The sequence below is a fragment of the Furipterus horrens genome, unplaced genomic scaffold, assembly GCF_987537825.1.
Source record: "Furipterus horrens unplaced genomic scaffold, mFurHor1.1.pri manual_scaffold_5, whole genome shotgun sequence".
NCBI classification, from domain to species: domain Eukaryota; kingdom Metazoa; phylum Chordata; class Mammalia; order Chiroptera; family Furipteridae; genus Furipterus; species Furipterus horrens.
Genome location: NW_028327175.1, coordinates 183,770,056 through 183,790,031, shown reverse-complemented (window position 1 = coordinate 183,790,031; position 19,976 = coordinate 183,770,056). Strand labels below are relative to the sequence as shown.

Sequence of the window (19,976 nt, the reverse complement as noted above, 5' to 3'; positions counted from 1 at the left end):
TCTTATGTAATAATAACAACAGTGGATACGTACTGAACAACTACTCTGTGCCTGACGTTGTTCTAAGCTTACACGAATTAAGTCATTCAGTTCTCAAAAGAACTTACCATTACAAAAAGTCAGGATCTGAACCCAGCATCTGTCTCCAGAGTCTTTGCCATACTGGAATAGATCAAGAATCAAAGACCCCATTTCCGTAGAGAAGTGACCCTCTTATAAAGTTGCCCATGGACTCAGAAGGAATGGATATACTTCAAATGTCCCTGAAGAGATGGGGAAATCCCCAGTGTTGTACGTGTATCATAACTGCCTTACCATATCTGCAAAAGTCTTTTGTCCAAACAGAATATGGTTGGCTCTGAGGGAAGATACCACCAGTGATTTTCAAACATGGAAATGGCCCCACTGCAATTCTTTAGATTTAAAGTGCTTTCCACAAATTCTCTAGGGAACATAGCCATTCTCCACAGCTGATGGCCACACCTCACCACGGAGTGATCAGCTACATGGAGGATGATTTCCATCTGTGGTTCTCCCTCTGGATCCATTTGGGAGACACAGCAGACCCATTTCCCCAAGCCCTTAACCACTTACACTGGTGGCCTCTTTGTCTGTCTGGGGGCCACCCCCAAGCTACCAGACCCTTGCTTTGCCCACAAACAAGGAGAACCAAAGGGGTCTCTTCAGAGCAGCCCTTGGTCAATGACTAACAGTATGAGGGATATAAATAACCAAGCTCCCTCACCCTCATGGGGACAACTCTCAGATGTGATTACATTGTCCCCTGCAAGATCCAGCTAAAGTCTCCCAGAATGCCAGTTGATTGATATTGCACCCTAGCTGGGTTCTCCTTCTCTTCGCTGTCCCACTTCCCCATTCCTACTGGGATTTCTGAGATCACTTCACAATAAATCACTTTCATGGGTCTGCTTCTGGTGGTGAAATGAGAGGGATGGCCACACATGCAGAAGATCCTTTTAAAACCCCAACTCTGTATAATCTGAACAAGTATCTTGAGTCGTTAGTCTCTGCTCCTCTCAGTGGAAACCTTGGTCCTGTAAAACAAATGGAACGATCCACTTGTATTGTCCCTGCTCATCCCTGAACTATTTAGTCCTCAGTAACTTTAAAATATTACAGAAGTCAAGTTATCGTGCAAGAGACGGCCAGAGTGTCCTCGCATATTACTGAATAAGCACTCTCAAAAGAACGTTGAATGATGTCCACATAATTGTGGCTTCAACAAAAAGAAAATACAGTGACTTCAATGGCTCGAAATGCTGACCGCAGCTTGGAAAGCCAGATCCCTGTTCTACGTAACTCCACTCACCAAGACTGAGGTCTAGAAGGGAGAGCCCTCATAGAACACCAACCCAAATTTCTCATTTTACAGTCGTGGTGCCTCTGAATCAAATTCTTATGTTAAACATTTCTCACAGTAGTTCTAAACCTTAATTACTTTACCAAAGCAAAGATCAAAATATGTACAAAATTTCTTTTTTATATTTTATGGTGAAGTATTTATTAGTATGTCTCTACGGAATAGATTTTTTTAACCCCAATTTTGAAAAGAAATTCCACATAGAAATCATTCTGAAAACAATTTTATTTTGAAATCATTCTGAAAACAATTATTTTCAGAATGATAATTAAAATAGATTTAATAATTACTTAAAATATTTAATTGTCAGTAGAAATAATTAAAATAGTTTCCTATTAATAAGAATGCACTGCGTTTCAAAAGTATTTTAAAATAAAAAAGCTCTTCAAGTGCACTAATGTCTATAATAGAAAAATTAAGATTCACACTTTTGTTCATACGGAGTGTCTAGATGTGATGCATTTCAAATCAATCAACGCAGTAATAACAAAAGACCTGCTTCATGCAATGGGTCAGCCTAATTGAACAGATATAATTACAATCTCTTAATATCCATGCGGACCAAGTAGCATGTCATCACTCATATATACATGACTGTGATAGTTCTGCATTTCTTTCCATTCTGTAATCTGAGCACTGATTTCCATAAATATCTAAGGGCTTTGAAAGAGATTTCTCCAAAATGTTCCAGAGCAAATTTCATGAGCTGTTCAACTGAACCCAGCTAGGAGCTTCAAATTAAGACTTCACTTGGAATTGCTTGTTGAGGAGAAATCCACCCCCAGTAAAATGAGGGCCAGTTGGTTTGTCCAATGAGAAGGTGTTATCCATGGGTGTTCTGTCTTTGTTTCTGTAAGAGAGGAGGTAAAAGTTAACCTCCGAAACATCTTTTTCCTCTTTTAAGTTTGGTATTCTCTAAGTTCATAGGGTGAGTAGCAGCTGAAAACTGCTTTATCAAAACTTCCATTTTTAGACCTGTTGGTTGTTTAAAATCTAATTATACACTTGCTGATAACACACAGAATTAGGGAAAGACACAATTAAATGTGCCCTCCTAATGTTGATCTAATGATGGACAGAAAACCTTATTATAACTCAGGCACTGTGGACTTAAGGCTTCTGACTTGTAATCATTTTCCTGTTTTATAAAACACTGGTTTAGTTCCAAAGATCAGTCAGAAGATCCTTTCTCTTGGCTCAAATATAATAACTAATTCATCAGTTATCAACTTTTATATTCCAAAGTACCAGTACAAATATAAATATTTACCACACACAAATAGGCACGCAAAAGTATCTTTATGAAATTTGGACATTTATAAAAGCAAATTTTCCTGTAACTTTACACAAGCAGTAGTTGTTATTAAAAAGAGTTTAAGAAACAAGAAAAGCTGGGAAAGACAAATAAGATAGTACATTTGGCAATAAAGAAGTTCTACCCTAAAATCTACAATGTATTAATTAATATCTTCTATATAGAGCTCCTTTAAATACACATACACACACGCACACACCATGTACACACACATATTCGGGTTTCCTGTAGAGATACCTTACTTTATACAAATTACCTATTGTAATTAGGGGTCTAATGGAAATCAACTTTGGAATCCTTTTTCCAAACAAAAAGTAAGCAACTACTAAGACCAAAACCAATTAGATTGGACAGTTAGGAAGGATTTACCTTAGGGAAATGAATCCACATTTTTGAAAAAAAATCTGACTGGTTCTTCAGACTCTAGACCACACTAGGGGGCCCAGGGTAAAGGAGTCAGGGGCAGGTGGGTGGGATATAGGTCTGGGACTGAAGCACGATAAGAAAAAAATGTTTGAAAAAAACCAAAGATGGCAACAAGGTAAAGATGATATGTTATTTTATAAAGTGCCTATGTGGGGAGAACATCCACAGAGATTATTCTAAATTATTCCATTTGGAAAGAATCTGTAGAGGATTGGGTTATCAATCCAGCTATCTCTTAGAAGAACTGATTTCATTATTATTATTTTTAAATTCTCCATAAATAGAACAAAAGTTTTAGCCTTGAGTGGATCCAGCAAAAAGGATTCCTTCACGGACTGTGGCCACTTGTCTTCCTCCTGACTGCTGTTACGTGCAGGCTGCACGACCCCTCCCCCAGCCCCGCCCCCTGCTCTCTCTTGCCTTAAATAACCCAAGTTTTCCTCCCTGAAGGAACTTACACTTAAGGCTTCTGGCTTGGCCTAAACTAACTGATGGGAATACTGTCTCTTTTGTAGCATCTTTTTCATGTATTTATAGACCATTGGAATGACTCCCTTCAGCCTTTCTCCTTCCAGTCTAAACCATCTCAGCACTTCTGTTTCCGCCTTGGCTTATTTTCCTTCAGCCCTGTTAGTATTTTTTGCACTTCTCCTACGACCTCACTTCTCTGTCTACCTCTGGTTTATGGATCCCCAACTGAATGGAACCCCCAATGACCCTCTGACTAGGTCAGAGTGGCTACAAGTGATGAGCATTTAAGGGCAAGAAGAGGACAGGTTAAGTGAAGATTCTAGAGCAGCGCTATCTGATAGAACTTTCTGCAGTGATGGAAAAGCCCTGTATCCACTAGCCACATGTGACTATTAGGCAGTGGAAATGTAATGCAACTAAGGAACTCCATTTTTAATTTGATTTCATTGTAATTCCTTTTAATTTAAATAGCCCAGATGGCATGTGGCTGAGGCAGTGCAGCTCTAGTGCATGTGCAGGTGGGGAGGGTTGAGTTCACAGAGGGGCACCCTCTTACTGGCTCAAGATGCTCTGTGTCCAGAGAACTATGAGAGATGGGGGTCAATAAGGTCCAAGGGGACTAGGCCAAACCACAGGGAAGCTAATCAGCTCTAGAAAGATCATTAGCTGTTGAGCCAAGCTAGCTGCAACTGTGTAAATCATCCCACCAGTCTCCAAAATGTATTGTATGTAATCTAGATTCTAGGAGATGAGAGAGATGACCCCTTGGGGAGTGAAAAAAGAAGGTAACGGAGAGTCTAGTTACACTGTATCTTTAAAAATCAAAAATCTTCCTTTACTGATAATGAGTCACAAATGACAATATTATTGCAATTAAGTTAATAAATTAAAATATATTGAAGGTAAAAAATTCCAAAATAAACATTTTATTTTAAAAACTATATCCATATATATTGGGGGACTGCAAGCTCAAAAATGTTACATTGATTAGGGTGCGCATTTTAAAAGTTTGAAGGCCACCGAGCTAGACACCTGCCTCATGTGGAAACCAGCCATGGTAATGCTTTGGAAGCATGACGTTTTGTGTCCTAAAAGAAAACAAAAGTGCGTCCACTCCAGCATTCATTCAATTCACATCATTAATATCTGTGGTTCTCAAACCTTAGCGTGCATGGAAATCACTTGTGGGGTGATTGAACTGCAGATTTCTGAGACCCCTCCAGAGCCTGTCTAGTCCAAATATTTAGAAATGGGGCCTGGGGGCCTACTGTTTAAAAACTCTCCCCAGTGATTCTAAATTGGCTATCATTCTTAGCATATTTTATTTTACCAAGGAACTAACATTAAAATGTGGAATAGGGGAATATTCTGATTTATAAGAAGGGTAAATTTTTACTGGCAAATGAATTTGCATTCCGTTTCTTTAAATAGCTGTTTCCCACTAATGAATCATAGGCGGATGCATTCAAACCCTCCTTCACCGCATTACAGAAGTGCCCATGTGAAAGAAATACCAAACTTGACTTGCAGCCCATACTATGAGCCACAATAGAATGAATGAGATGATTTGGGCAATGCCACACAGCCAAACCAAGGTTCAAACCTCCTAATTTGGGTTTACTCTCTCGCCCTCAGGTAAAGCGAGTGACGATAACAAAATGAAGCCAACATTTACTCGTTGACATGCAGGCATTCTGAAATGCAAAATGCTAACATGACATCTGCATTATCGCCTCCTAGAAGAATGAGAGCTCACGGCGATACCCCCAAAGCAGACACTGAAGTCTGTTGCTAGACACCGAGATGGGTTGGGGATGGTGTCTCTAAATCATGGGTGAAAATTATTCATGAACTGCTCATAACTGGAGTGGCACACCAGTATTACAGAGAGAAGAGCTTTACCAAGCCCAGACCCAGACCCCTTGGCAAAATTGCCTGTGGTTTTAAATGTGAATATGCTTCAGCCAGTACAAGGCTGACTGTGAACCTCATTTGCAAACATGGTTATCATGTGATTATCTCCAAACTGTGATAAAAGTGTGGAGGGAAAAAAATCACACTACACTTCCTCTGCTCCAAGCTAGGTCCACCAGGGAGCAGGTATTAATGGGTCCCTGTTAGGGTCCTAAGACGAGGCCCCAGTATCACTGAGATTCTGATTTTGCTCTGATACATACCCAGCGAGTGACCTATAGAATGTCAGTTGTTCACCCGTGACTTGGTTTACCCCAGTGAAATCTGCAACTCTGTGACTTTACATCAAATATTTTCACATCAGCAGGTAATAGACACAACAAAATTAGAACATTTGTCTAATTCTTACTTCTGAATATATTCTTTACGTTTCTGAGCAAGGTATTTCTTCTTTAAATTCATTAGTTCATTGCTAAGTTTCCCCAGCTCATACTTATATTCTTGGTTCTGTGTTTCATACATATTCAATTCTGAAGACAAAACCTAGCGTGGTGAATAAAACAGATGATATGGAGTTAAACAACACATTTTTTTTCTGAAAATCTTATTAGCCTGCTGCCATTTACCTTAATGGAGCTAGAGGTACAAAACCAAGTCCAGTTTAACCGTTAAATCTGCAACCAGTTCAAGGCTGAGGGCTGAAGACTCATAATCCAGGGAAAAACGCAAATGAAACCTCATTTGCCTGCTTAAAAAAGGGAATTCTCAGGCAACATTCAATGAGCTCACACAGAAATGGTGAAATGTCTTTCAAGGAATACCGTGAGGGGTGACTGAAAAACTCCCAGACGTACAGTATAAAATTGCCTTGAAAGTCTTTTTGAAAAAGCTTTCAAGAAAAACATCACTAGGGAGTGCGATTCATCTGAGGATTATGGTAAATATATACATGGTAAATACATACATATATTCTGGAATCATCCTGCCGCCACCACACTAAGTAGGAATTCAATGTATGTGTTTTCTGCTAATTACCTGTCACCTCTTTATTGTATTCTTTGAGCCTATTCACAGGTTCTCACACTATCCCAACACTGGGACACTCCCCTCTAAGACTCAGGGAGCTCTGACATGTGGATGGGAGCGTCTAACGCACGTGAGGGGCCTGTAACAGGAGGCCTGATTATCTGCCTCTTCCACCGTGGTGTTCAATAGATGCTGCTGCTCTCAGGCTGGGCGACAGGAGTAGAAATTTGCTCATCTGAGCGGAATGTGAAAAACATGCCACAACTAGGCGTGCTCCCTACAAAAACCAAGGGGAGAAAAGAACGGCTATTGTTCTAAGGAGCATGCAATAGACTTGAATTTGTTTTTCCTCTCACTTACTATTTTAAAAATCTGTATAAGAGTAGGATTTTTATCTTTTGAGTGTTCCTCTGCTTCGGAATTCTTTCCTCTAATTGCTGTGAAAATGATTCTGACTGTGTTATCACGAGCTAACGAATATGATTTTCATGTTGGAATAAAACCTGTCTTAATAGTTAAACTCTTAGGAACCAAGACCTTGTTTCCAAACAGTGAATGTGGAATTTCCTTTAAAAAATGTCCAGGTAATGAGGACAAACTGGCCAAGAGGACTCGGTACCATCTGCATTGGAACCTCTTCCACCAATGGTGACATTTCATTCAGAGCACAAATCTGGATTTCCTGAACTAAAGGGTTAAAGTGACGAAAGACTCTTAAGAACCACTGAACACAGTCCAGTGCCAAGTGTGGCTCTCCGGCAGTAGCGTAAAGATAGACATGTGCTTTTCTATTCTATACCCATCCCTGAGAAAACAAACTTTTATTTTGTTAAAAATACTCAACTCTTCGAAGGGATAGAAATAATCAAAAGATTATGCCTCAGGCAAAAGTCAAATGACATTTCAGGGTGATCACATGAAGTGAATACTTACAGTGATAAGTTGAAAATTAATGTTCCACTTAGACTTACATTTCGTCTGCCTTTTCAACAAAAAAAGGCACAGTTTTGCAATGTCCTATTTGTAAAGGATCAGTACTATATTAGTAGCATGGCATCTATTTTACCCCAGGTGGAAAGGCAATAATTATTACCCTCAGTGCACAGGTAAGCACCAGAATTCAGCTACCAGAATTCTGTGCTTGTATGTTTATAAGACTTCCCTGACATGCCAAGGATATTGATAATAATCACTTATTGAATACAACAGGAATGCACCGTTTTTTCCCGTTTTTAAATATTGTATTGATTATGCTATTACAATTGCTTTTCCCCCTTTGCACCCTCCACCCAGCACTCCCCAGTAAGTTCAGCAGTACCTCCCACCCCCACACACCTTAGTTTATTGTCCATGGGTCATGCATATAAGTTCTTTGGCTACTCCATTTTCCATATTGTTCTTAACATCCCCCTGCCTATTCTGTTAGTACCAACTTGTACATCTTAATCCCTGCACCTTTCCCCCCATTCTTCCCCTTCCCCTCCCAACTGCTAACCATCCAAATTATCTCCATATCTATGATTCTGTTTCTGTTCTGCTTGTTTGTTTAGTTTGTTTTTTAGATTCGGTTATTGATAGTTGTGAGTTTGTTGTCATTTTAATGTTCATAGTTTTGGTCTTCTTTTTCTTAAATAAGTCACTTTAACATTCATATAATAATGGCTTGGTGATGATGAACTCCTTTACCTTTACCTTGTCTGGGAAGCACGTCATCTGCCCTTCCATTATAAATGATAGCTTTCCTGGATAGAATAATCTTGGTTGTAGGGCCTTGCTTTTCATCCCTTTGAATACCTCCTGTCAGTCTCTTCTTGCCTGTAAAGTTTCTTTTGAGAAATCAGCTGACAGTCTTATGGTATCTCCTTTGTAGGTAACTGTTTTTCTCTTGTTTCTCTTTGCTTTTAAGATTCTCTCTTTATCTTTAACCTTTGGCATTTTAATTATGATGTGTCTTGGTGTGGTCCTCTTTGGGTCTAGCTTGTTTGGGACTCTGTTCTCCCTGGACTTGTATATCTATTTCCTTCACCAAATTAGGGAAGTTTATGTTTATTAGTTTTTCAAATAAGTTTTCAATTTCTTGCACTTTCTCTTCTCCTTCCAGCACCCCCTATGATGTGAATGTTGATGTGTTTAAAGTTGTCCCAGAGGCTCCTTACACATATTGTGTCTCTGCACCTCTACCCCTCCTACCCATCTGAATGAATGTGACTTCTTTAATTTCTTGGTTGTCAGACTTCCATACAGCTCAATTTTCTGACAGTTCTGAGTGATAGTTGTTTCGTAGTTTAGTTGTAATTTTTGCTCAGAATGCACCATTTTTTAAGAAAACATTAAAAAGGCACATGTAATAGTAAAATATTCCATCAGCCCAATTGAGTTTCCTATGTCACTTAGAAGAGAATTTATGCTAAGAGGATTCCTGCATGGTTTTATTTCCCTTTCATGGCAATTTATTTGACAGATGGTCATGAAGCAAGGCCCTGAGGGCTGGCGAGTAGCTGGTGCTTTGTGTACATTTATTTTAGGTGGAATGGAAGAGCAGTAACCTGCTTTAACACAGTGGTCTCCTTCAATGTTTCCTCTGTCTTTCGCAATATTCAGCTTCTCTAAATAGTCTTGAGATTATCCATATAAACCCCATCCCTCTCCCAAATTTCCATTCCAATGCCATCATCCTCTCCCCAACTCTACCCCACTTACTCATGTCCCTCTTTCAGTAAATGGAAAATTGGAGGCAGGGGTGTATTCATCTAGGAGCAGAGGGGTAGCTCTGAGATTTGCCCTGCTTTTCCTAGAACAGAAGTGTTAAGAAGGCTGACCTCGGTGGAGGATGGCATTTGGGAGACTGGCTCCTAAAGCAGAGGCAGCAGACTTGCTCTGGCATGTTCCCCAACATTTGGCCAGGAAAGAGCGGAGGCCACTTACTTTAATCTGCTTGGACTTCTCCCACAGCGTCTGGCGGTAGATCTGTAGCTGCTCTGCAGCCTCAGGCCCAGGCTGCCGGGCCAGGGTGAGCTTTAGTTCCACATACAGTTTCTCTTTTTCCTGATGGGGAGGGAGCATAACCACAAGTGGAGATTAGCAGCTCGAGCAAGACAAGGAAATTGCTTTAGCAGCATGGTCAGGATGGTACAGGACTATCCTGATCTACTTCATAGCTCCATGCTGATTACATTCACACACAGATGCATTTAATCATGCATCAAACCAACCTAGATCAAAGGGCTGCAATATGCCCAGCATTTGGATACAAATAATAAGGCATATAGGGAAGAGAAAGTCCCTTTCTATCTTAACTTACAATCACAGATTGAGAGGCAAAAGCAGTGATGAAAGATCTTGACAAAGTGTTCCTATAAAGGCACAGAATGACTTACAGGAGTTGGGGAAATTTTCACAAAATGATACTTAAATGCTCACTTGAATAATGAATAGCAGTTTCCCCCAAGCAGAGAGAGAAAAGAAGAGCTTTGTAGGCCAAGGTTAAGCAACAGGACAGGGGAGGGGTGAGTCCAGTTCAGCAGGTGCACAGGGCAGGAAGAGGGAGAAGCCGAGGGAACAGGCGGGGCTCATCAGTTGGAAGTAGACAGTGTGTGTCACATAGGATGTAGTTTGGGACCACATCCTTTACACAATGGGGAATGAAGGATGAGCCATGCCTGAGTTTGTCTTCAGAGGAATAACTCTAGCAGCAAAGCAGAGAACAGAATGAGAAGACTGCTCGGGGCACTACAATGAACCAGATGAAGACAAGCTGAACATAAAACAACTAGTTAGAGTAAGAAGGTAGGTAGATGTGAAGTCGTTTCTGAGGTAGAATCAGTGGGGTTTATTACATGATCAGACAAGTAAGGAAGGGAGAAGCAAGAGTCAAGATGACTGCAAAGTCTCCAACATGGATGTGTGGGGTGGTGGGTGACGGTAATGGCAAGGAGGCTAGGAGAGGTGACAGTGCTGGGGAAAGGGGAAGGGAATGGTTCCTGTACTCTCTCCTTACAATCCATGGGTTTGAGAATGTTGAGCTTGGGTGCCTGTAAGATGGAGTTGAAAATGTGGTCTCAGAGTTGAGAACTGAGGAGTGAGTTGGAGCTAACAGTGGGTCTGGGCTAGAGCCATGAGACTGGATTCATCAGCCAGGAATGGCTTAGAGGGTGAGCCAGGACAACCAGGTTTGGGGGAGAGCCAGCATATATGGGGTGGGAGAGGAAGTAAGACCCAAAGAAAGAAAATAAGGGAGAGTAAGTGAAAGTCTCCAAAACCAAGAAAAGGCAGACATTTAAAAAGGGAGGAATGATTTGAGAGGTCAGTGACATCAAATGGAGTAAAGAGAAGAGACAGGAGGGGGACTGAAATGGCCTCTGGGTGGGCTATTAGGAGAGTACCACTGATCTTTCTTGTTCAGAAAATTGCAGTAACATTCTGGGAGTTACTGCAGAGGCTGAAGAACAACTCAAAAGTAGAAACTAAAGAAAATGAGTCTTTTAAGAAATATGACTTGGGAAGAAAAGAGATCTAGAAATGGTTTGAGGGAATAGGTGTAAAAAAAAAATCCAGGAAAACTAGGATATGCAAATTTGTAGACTTAAAAGAAAGGACTTCCTAGGAACCCAAAGCAAATCTCAATTCAGTAACGTAATTTAACCAATAAACAAAATAGAATTCCCATTTGTGTGCTAACGTTTAATTGATTATAACATGCTTTCAGATCTTTGAACTAAAGATATTACATACAAGCAAAGATTTATTTCTAAGGCATTTCAATTCTAAATTCCCTCTCCTCTAAACTGCACTAATTTGAACAAATATTGATTTAAAAAACTAGTGTCTAGTCTCTGACTCATTTGTTGTCTCTGTACATATTATTTTCTTAAGATAATTATGTGAAAGGAACAAAAATAAATAAAATCCCTCTCATTAAATGAAACATCCAGTCAAATGGAAATGATTTTTTACCTAGAGTTAAGTATTCTTCACATTGTCATCAAATAATGTTTGCCAAAGAACATAAAAATCTCTTTTAAAAAATAAGTAAGATGAAATTTATTAACTAGTCATTGTTACCATTTGTCTTAGTTTTTCCTTTTCCCTGGCCAAATTATAAAAACTTTATTATACATTATACATTATAACATGGCTCTATTTTCAAAAGAGTGTAGGCAACTTAAAAATGACTTCGGTGCAGTATGTTTCTGGAGAAACACACCAAACAACACAATACCCACCATTTAAGAAATAATTCTAGAAATGACAAGGAAATCTAAAAGCCCATGCAAAAGATGAAAATAACAAATTGAATCACAAAGTGGTCACTTTCCTTTGCTGTACAGCACCCCGATCACACCTTACAATATAACCTTCCCTGTAAATGGATGTAGCGAGCAATGGGAACGATATCAGAGTGAGTTTATTTTCTATAGCCACTCAATGCCTGCTCTGTTGGAAAAATAACATGTCTGGCAGAACTTCAAGATTCAATCTGGAAAGGGTAAGAAATATGTGGAGAAGCCCATGAAACTGTTGCATCCATTTCTTTCAGCTCACCTTTCTCTAGACCAGAATACAAGCAGGCTTGAAAGTAAAGAACCCCACAATGATGAGGGGGAAGCAATCTGGTTTGGGATAGAATAAAGTCTACAACCAAAAAGACCATCTTACTCCAAGAACCTTCAAATGTTTCACAGGTCTAATTATTTTCACTTGCTCCTGGTAGGGAGGGAGGAAAGAGACATGGAAGAAAACATGGAGGAAGCAAATATTGTTACCTCACCTCATAGGTTTGATTACCAAGGTCAATGGGAATGAATGCTGTGTTCACAGTCCCTTGACAATCAAAATCTTCATCATGAGATACTGGAGAATCACTTTTCCCATGCACCATCCCCTCTAGGGCTTGAAAACATGTTACGACCCTACAAGAACCTAGATCAAAATAAGCTAGCTAATTCTTAAAGACTGCATGATAGCACCAGAGAACCAGGTGAGAGGGCCTTCACAGGGAGAGCGTGACTCAGCTGCCACCACCCGCAACCAACACTATTTGAATGAGTCTCGCCACGTCCTCTAACAGGGCACACAATCTTCACATACAGAGTGAACAACGGTGCCAATTATCCTGTCATCCCCTATAACTTTCTGGGTTTTTTAGAGGCTGTAAGTGAATTGAAATGGATTTTTTCTAAAGGATAACTAAGCAACCGAACAGTAAGGGTCAACAAGTGTGGAAAAAAGTGAAAACACTGAGTAAATTAGCATTAACTCTGCCTGAGTATTGAAAGTCAAAAAGTTCTGAGAGTTAAATAACCCAGGACAAGAGATGCGTGTGTGTTCACGGTGGGTGGGAAGAACACCAAATGAAACTTCAGTGACTAAGACAGTGGGGTGTGTGAAGAGCAGAGGGAAAGGGAATGGGAGGGTAGCGGTTGAAATGCACTGCCAGGCTCCAATGTGCAGGAATTTTACTCTATGCTTACAACAGAAGACCTGATAAAACCAAATGAAGGCTGGTCAGCATTAACATTCTAGCCACGCGTATCATACAGATTTGTATATTGGGAGAACGTGCTAGTAATTTAGATAAATATGGAGTGTTTGATGGATTGAAAGTCTTAAGTACGATTGTTTTCCAATTTATTTCTCTCCTAACCCTCTATAAGGGCCAACCAAGCTCTTCAAACATTGTGCAATGGTGTGTATAATAACCCCATTTAGAGACAAAGCATGCAATTCTATTATAAAGAGAATCTATCTTACGCAACGGAGACTCATTTGCTGTCCGATGTATATTGTCTCCATAAGCCAGCAGTGGCAGAACCGGCTGCCTTGTAATACATATCCTGTCCTTCTTCATTAAACCACCTCCATTTCTTTTTAAACCAAATCAATTAATTTGTCACTGGTTTAGAAGCACCATATGTCAATGAAACATCATAAGGAACTCATAAATAGTTTATTATTTCCCCACCAACAAAAGATTGCATCTTCAGGTTGGCACTTATTTATTTATTCAGAGTTTGTTTATAACACACATCAATATTATTTTGTAGCATGCCTCACTCTTCAAATTACTTTATGAACAGCTATACTAGGAAAAAAGCTAGACTATTAATGCCAGAAGACTAGCTTTCACTTTGGCTGAGTATGTCTAGGACACGTTAACCATACCATGTCTATGCTTAAAATGAATTCCTCTTCCTAGATATCCCAGTCTTTTGGTTAGACTGTCAGACATGGTTATGGATTCTTCTGTTACAAGGGTCTCTGCCAAGTTATACTGGATTCATTGTCAATATTGACTGAGTAGGAGTGGTAAGAAATTAATCATAGTATTAGCTTCAAATAATGCTTTCATTACATGGTGACAGTCTCTAGCCCCATATGGAAAACTCACAGAATCACTCAGACGTCAGGTATTTGTATTTTATCTGACAATAAATGAAAAGTCTACATTCTGAACAGTCTATGCAAATAAGAGTCAGTGCTATTCTGGGTACAATTCAGAGGAAAAAAATCAAGTTGCTAACAGAACTCCTTTCCCCACCAAGCTATAATTTTATATTCACTGTCTGTTTATAGTCCCTGTCTTTTGCTTTGCATCTTCAGCTGAAAACAGAAGATAGTTCACATTCAATGTGCACCTTAACACCTCTTCTTCCTCAGCATGCCTACTTGAGGCAATAACCAAGAAGAACTAATTAATTCTGTTTTAATCTGAATCTGTGCTCGGCAAATGCCAGTCCATTGATTCTGCTCACCTTGGATTCCTCAGTTTGCTTGGGTGAGCTCCGGGAATAATCACCTCACCCCATGACCTAGCTAACTCGTGTGAAACCAGCAGCTTTCCTCCTTAGTCAAAGACGCAGGCTTATCTACACTCACCAGGGTGAAAGGCACCCACTCAGACGCTTGGATACCACGTACTCCAAGAAAAGAGACATCGTCTTGTCTTCACTCTAGCTCACCCAGTGGGTTCAAGATGAAGTTAGTTTTCTTTTCTTTTAAACTAACGCTTCTGAGAAAGCCTACTTCATAGAATAAACAGAAAATCTCTTTTTCAACATGTTGACAGATGCCACTTATGTTACTTCAGCATTTAATCTTTATGAATCCATTCTTTCTCTCCAAGTGAATGATGAGCCTTTAAGATCAGAACCACAATGGGTCTTTCTTCATATCTCTTGTACCTACTATTTTGCTCTACTTGTTCTAGGGGCTCAGTAATTCCATTAGCAAACTATGCCCATCATATTGTAGTAGTACACATTAACAGAGGTAAGACATATTTACATTGAGAACTTTTACTTGAATTAGATGGATAACATCTTCCAGTTAGCAGAGCTTGTATAATTCACCAATACTGTAAGTTTCATAACTTTGAGCTACACTTTTTCATTGTCTATGAGGCGGAACCCTTACCCCCTACACAATTATCTTCTAGATGGCAGGCCCCTTATAGGACAGGCTTCCCCCTCTAGGTGAGTGTTCTAGGAACCCATCTGTATCAGTGTACCAGCTGGCATTGTTGTGAGAGGCGGTGTTCAGCTTCAGTGAATTTTTTAAAGATTCTTTCTATATGTTTGCCAATTCTGTGAGTGATTTACAAGTGCACCTGCCCACACCCATGTTGAACGTTCAGCAGTTTTTGACCAAGAGTGGCATGACGCCCATGTCCCACCCTCCCTATTCACATGCTCTCTCCCCAGGTGACTTTTTTTGTTTGTTTCCCTGGATTTAAAAAGTCCACAAAGGGAAACACTTTGCCAATGTGGAAGAGGTGAAACCAAAAACAACAGAGGCACTAAACAGCATCAAAATCGACAAGTTCAAAAACTGCTGTGAGCAGTGGACAGAAACATCTCAGTAGGTGTATTGCATCACATGGAGAATACTTTGAAGGTGACTGATGTTTAAACATGTAAGAATAAATATATGATTTTTAATAAATAAATTCTAGGCTTTTTTGGGTCCCCTCTTGTATGTTGTATATGAATAGCTCAGGAAATTGCCTCATGCACAACCTTGAACTCTTAGTTAAATGTCTATAGTGGTCTTCTGATAGTGTGAAAGGCTTCAAATACTTTTTTAATTCATAAAACTTGCAGATGTATTCAGTTAATTGGCTATGAAAACTCTACTTGCATGTATATGTGCATACCGATACATGTAAGTGTAAAAATGCAGTCATTACTCAAACTACAGCCCTCGACTAAATAACATGTTGACTTTTTTCCAACAGCCTCCTTAAACACAGAAATTCTAATTGCACACATAATTCTTTTCCACACCTTAAAAAATGCAATACATTTTGCCTCCTTACTTGGTTTTAGTCCTTTTTCCAACCTTCCACCCCTATCCATAATTCTTTACAAAAGACTAAAGCCAGATTTCAAATCTTAAGCAAAATTGCTTCCCTCTCTATATAAAGGCAACTCCAGAACACTGCCTAATTTATCTAGAAATGCCTGTTTTCATTAGCAGGAAAATAAATTAGAAACTCTGTAAAAAAACATATTAGATTTCTAACTTTAGAAAAGGAAGAAATAATGTCTGATACCTCGGGACTTATTGTTTATTAGCTTTATAACAAAAATGCCAGCAAAACTGAACTCTGGACCTATCTTGTTTATGATGTCATGAAATGGTAAAGCCCCCTGGAGAGAAGAGGAGATGCTGAGTGTGGGGATGAAACAGAATTGCACAGCTGAGTTCCTTATGAGCAGAGGACTACTTGGTTACACCGTGGTTCTTAGCTTTGGATGCTGATAATTAAGTGTTTTATGAGGCATATGAGGAATTTGCATGCACTAACATTCACCATTTTTGTAACAATAAAAAAAAATTGCTTCTGGTGCATTCTGATAGAAGCAACACAAACTTCTTGAGAGATCATTTTGCAAGGGATTTTATTTCCAAATGAAAATATATGTCCTGTACAAAGTAGGTAATTATCTAGATTAGCGTGAACTTCATTATCATACCAGCTGACTTAGTTCACCTTTGCATTTTACCTACAATTTAATATCTGTGAGGAATTTGCACATGTTAAGTAGTGGTAGTGTTGATTTTTATTAAAGCCTGCAATAAAAAAGGTCTAGAAATTTCAAGTCAACTAAGTTTCTATTTAGTACCAGCACCATGCATATCATTGTGCTATTTCATACAAAGATAACTAAGGACAAAAACTGCAAGGAACTTACTATTCAGATGAGGAAAAGTAAGTAACTAAGTCATTTAAAAGAAAAGGCAGGAGTAATGCCAGGTCCCCAAAGAGGTGCCAGGAATAGTGTATGGTGTATGGGTAAGTTCAAAGGTAAAGATGATATCCATTTGATGAACCAAAAAAAGAGAAATATTTTAAATGGATCTTGGTAAGAATAACAGTAGAAACAGTACCATTTATGTTAATAAATTAGAGAAGAGCTTTATGATCAAAAGGCAAATTTAATAAAGTCAATACACTTCACATGTAACCAATTTCCATAAGACATAGTAAAGAAAAAGTTTGAAAGAGATTTTTTTCCCTTGAAAAATTGATCTAACACTCCTAAATATAAGTTTATCTTAGAATTTAAAACTTTACATTTTAATTTTAATAATGTACTACTTACTATAAAAAATGATTTATTAAAAATGATTGGGGTTTTGACATAACTAAGAGCATTATATATTACAAGTTTACTTTCTTCATATATCTAACTTCTGTAGTACAACTTTTTCTTAAATTTTTATTAGGTAACAACCATACAAAATAATATCTAGCATACAATTACAAAGCATATTAATAAAATGAAATAGAATGTTATCAAATACCTAGAATCTGTGTACTTCCCTCTTCATTCCATCTCTGTACCTGCACATTGGCCAAGGTAAGCACTATTCTGTATCCCATTATTATTCCCCAGATTTTTTCATACAGTTTTAGCATATATCTATTATTTAATATTGCTTTCCTTGAGCTTTATAAAAATCTATCCAATTCTACCTAGTTTTCTTTGACTTGCTTTACTCAACGTGATGTTTCTAAGATTTATTGATGTTCTGTGTTTCTGTTCATATCATTCATTCTGTTGGGTGAGACACAATTTACTCATTTTCCTATTGGTGAGCATCTGGGTTGTTTCCAGGATTTTGTCTTTATCAACAATATTGCTATGAACATCCTTGTGCATGTTTCCAAGTACAAGCCTTCCCAGCATGTAGACCTAGAGGTAGAACTGGAATTATTGTATCTTAAGGGTATATAAATGTTCAACTTTGTAAAATACTGTAAAATTATTTTTAGAAGCATTTAATAAAAATCCCCACTGGTCTGCATCCTTGCCATTGCTTAGTGTTGTCACTCACTCATAAGCAGAGGACCTGCTAAGTAAGCCATACCCAGACTCCTGTTCCCCCAAAGTTATAAGATAATGTGTGTTGTTTTAAGCCACTAAATTGGTGGTAATTTGTAGCAGGGCAACAGATTACTAATACAGATATCTAAACTTTTGTCTCCCTAGAAAGAGTAAGATAGTATCTCAAGGTAGTCATACATCTCATTGCCCTGCTTATAAAATAAGGTTGAGCATTTACTCATCATTTGTGTTCTTTTCTGAAACATGCCTGTTCACCTACACTGTTAACATACTTTTTCCCTGAGTTGTCTTTTTCTTCTTGATTTGTAATTCTTTATATATTTTGGACAAAAGTAGGTTTACAGCTGCTCATATGGAAAGTAAGACAATAATTAATATACAGTAATATAAGAATAAACTATTTTGCATACTCACAACTGTAAGCCTACTTTTGCCCACCCCTGCATAAATAAAATTGTGCTTTGCCTTCTTTATAACTTCTTTTGAGAAGCAGACATTCTTAATTTTTTTCATTGTGTTTTTTTAATTGTTTTTCAATTACAGTTGCCCCATTTTTTTCCCCATTGCTCCCCCCCACCCAGCCCACCCCTTCTCCCACAGTCATTCCCCACCCCATTGTCCATGTCCAAGTCCATGTGTAGACATTCTTAATTTTAATGTAGGAATATCTAGCTATAATTTCTTTTATGATTAATGCTTTTTGTATCTTAGTTAAGTACTCAGACCAATTATTTTTTAAAAGACTTCATTTGTAAGAAACATTCAAAGGCTTCATCAATTTTTCCAAAATCCACTCTTAATCCTTGATATTTAAAACTTTTTTTTGAGGTAGCCACACTTATACTTCTTCAATTTTCCCTTTTTCCACCACCAGATGCTGGCTGATTTGTCATCGCCTTTGTATATAATGCCAGCGTTATTATATATATATATATCACTTGCATTGACTTTATGAGATCTGACATCTTTTGCAAAGTTTACAATTTTACTTTACAATTGCTTTGCATCAAATTTGCATTCTCTGTTGGGTATTAATAACATTGGACCATCCTACTGAAAAAGAGAGACCAATAATGTCAAGATGGGCAGGAGTTAGTCATATGATGCAGGGAGGCATGTCTGAGTAGGCAACAGTCATGTAAATGGCAAGTTAACTAGTGAATGTATTTATATTCCAAGAATTTCCTTCACAATCTCATAATCTAGCAGAATTGGACAAAGAATACTGGAAAGAGTAACAGAAGCAAAAGCAGCAGCTCTCATTATAGAACAGGTATTATGGGTGTGCCAGGGATGGTACTAAGCACAACACATGTCATTTCAATAACTCACCACAACAAACCTGAGAACTGGTTATTTACTCATCTATTTCAACATATATTCATTCAACCACTCATTCACCCAACCATTCATCCATCCATCACCTACCCCGGTGCTGATGGATGCACCAGGCACTGTGCTACACTCTGGCACCACCATCCCTGCTGTTGTGGATGTTCTCATCATTCCCAGCTACCATTTATTAAGAAAGCACAACATGCTAGTTACCTTTTATAAATTACATCTAACCCTTATAACAATTCTATAAATTAGAGGGTATCTTCATTTTACACATGAGGAAATAGGTTAAATAATTGACCAAGAACACTAGTGCTAGAGATATGAAGCAAACCTAATTCCAAAAGACTATAATCCTACTTTTATACTGTGTGATTCTCAAGGAATTTAGAGCCTAATGAGAGAGACAGACAAACAAGTCAACAAACAATGTGTTGTGATAAGAGCAATTCTAAATAGACAAAAATGATACCACAAGAATCAGAGAAGGCACAAAAGACCCCTGAGAGTCCAAGAGTCCATCAGTAATGGTCCATGACTTCCCACGGTCCATACATTTCTCTCTCTCTCTCTCTCCCTCTCTCTCTCTCTCTCTCTCTTTCTCTCTCTCTCTCTCTCTCTCTCTCTCTCACTCTCTTTCTCATCCTTGCATTTTGATGATTTTTTTCAAGTGTGGGTAAACTAGACTGGATGAGTGCTGGAGTTCTTGAGAGAGAGAGAGCCTAGAGGCAAGCTTCAATCAAGTACATTGCAT

General features: G+C 38.6%; 1 protein-coding gene across 1 annotated transcript in view; it reads right to left on the bottom strand.

The window, feature by feature from the left end:
• Nucleotides 1-2,119: 2,119 nt before the first annotated feature.
• The window catches only part of CFAP58 (cilia and flagella associated protein 58), a 104,858-nt gene continuing 87,001 nt past the window's right edge, over nt 2,120-19,976 (bottom strand). The window contains exons 16-18 of the mRNA XM_090279427.1: nt 9,459-9,578; nt 5,917-6,050; nt 2,120-2,231 (exon numbers count right to left, since the gene is read on the bottom strand). Of these exons, the coding sequence (XP_090135553.1) occupies nt 2,120-2,231; nt 5,917-6,050; nt 9,459-9,578 (366 nt within the window). The remainder of the gene's footprint in view (nt 2,232-5,916; nt 6,051-9,458; nt 9,579-19,976) is intronic.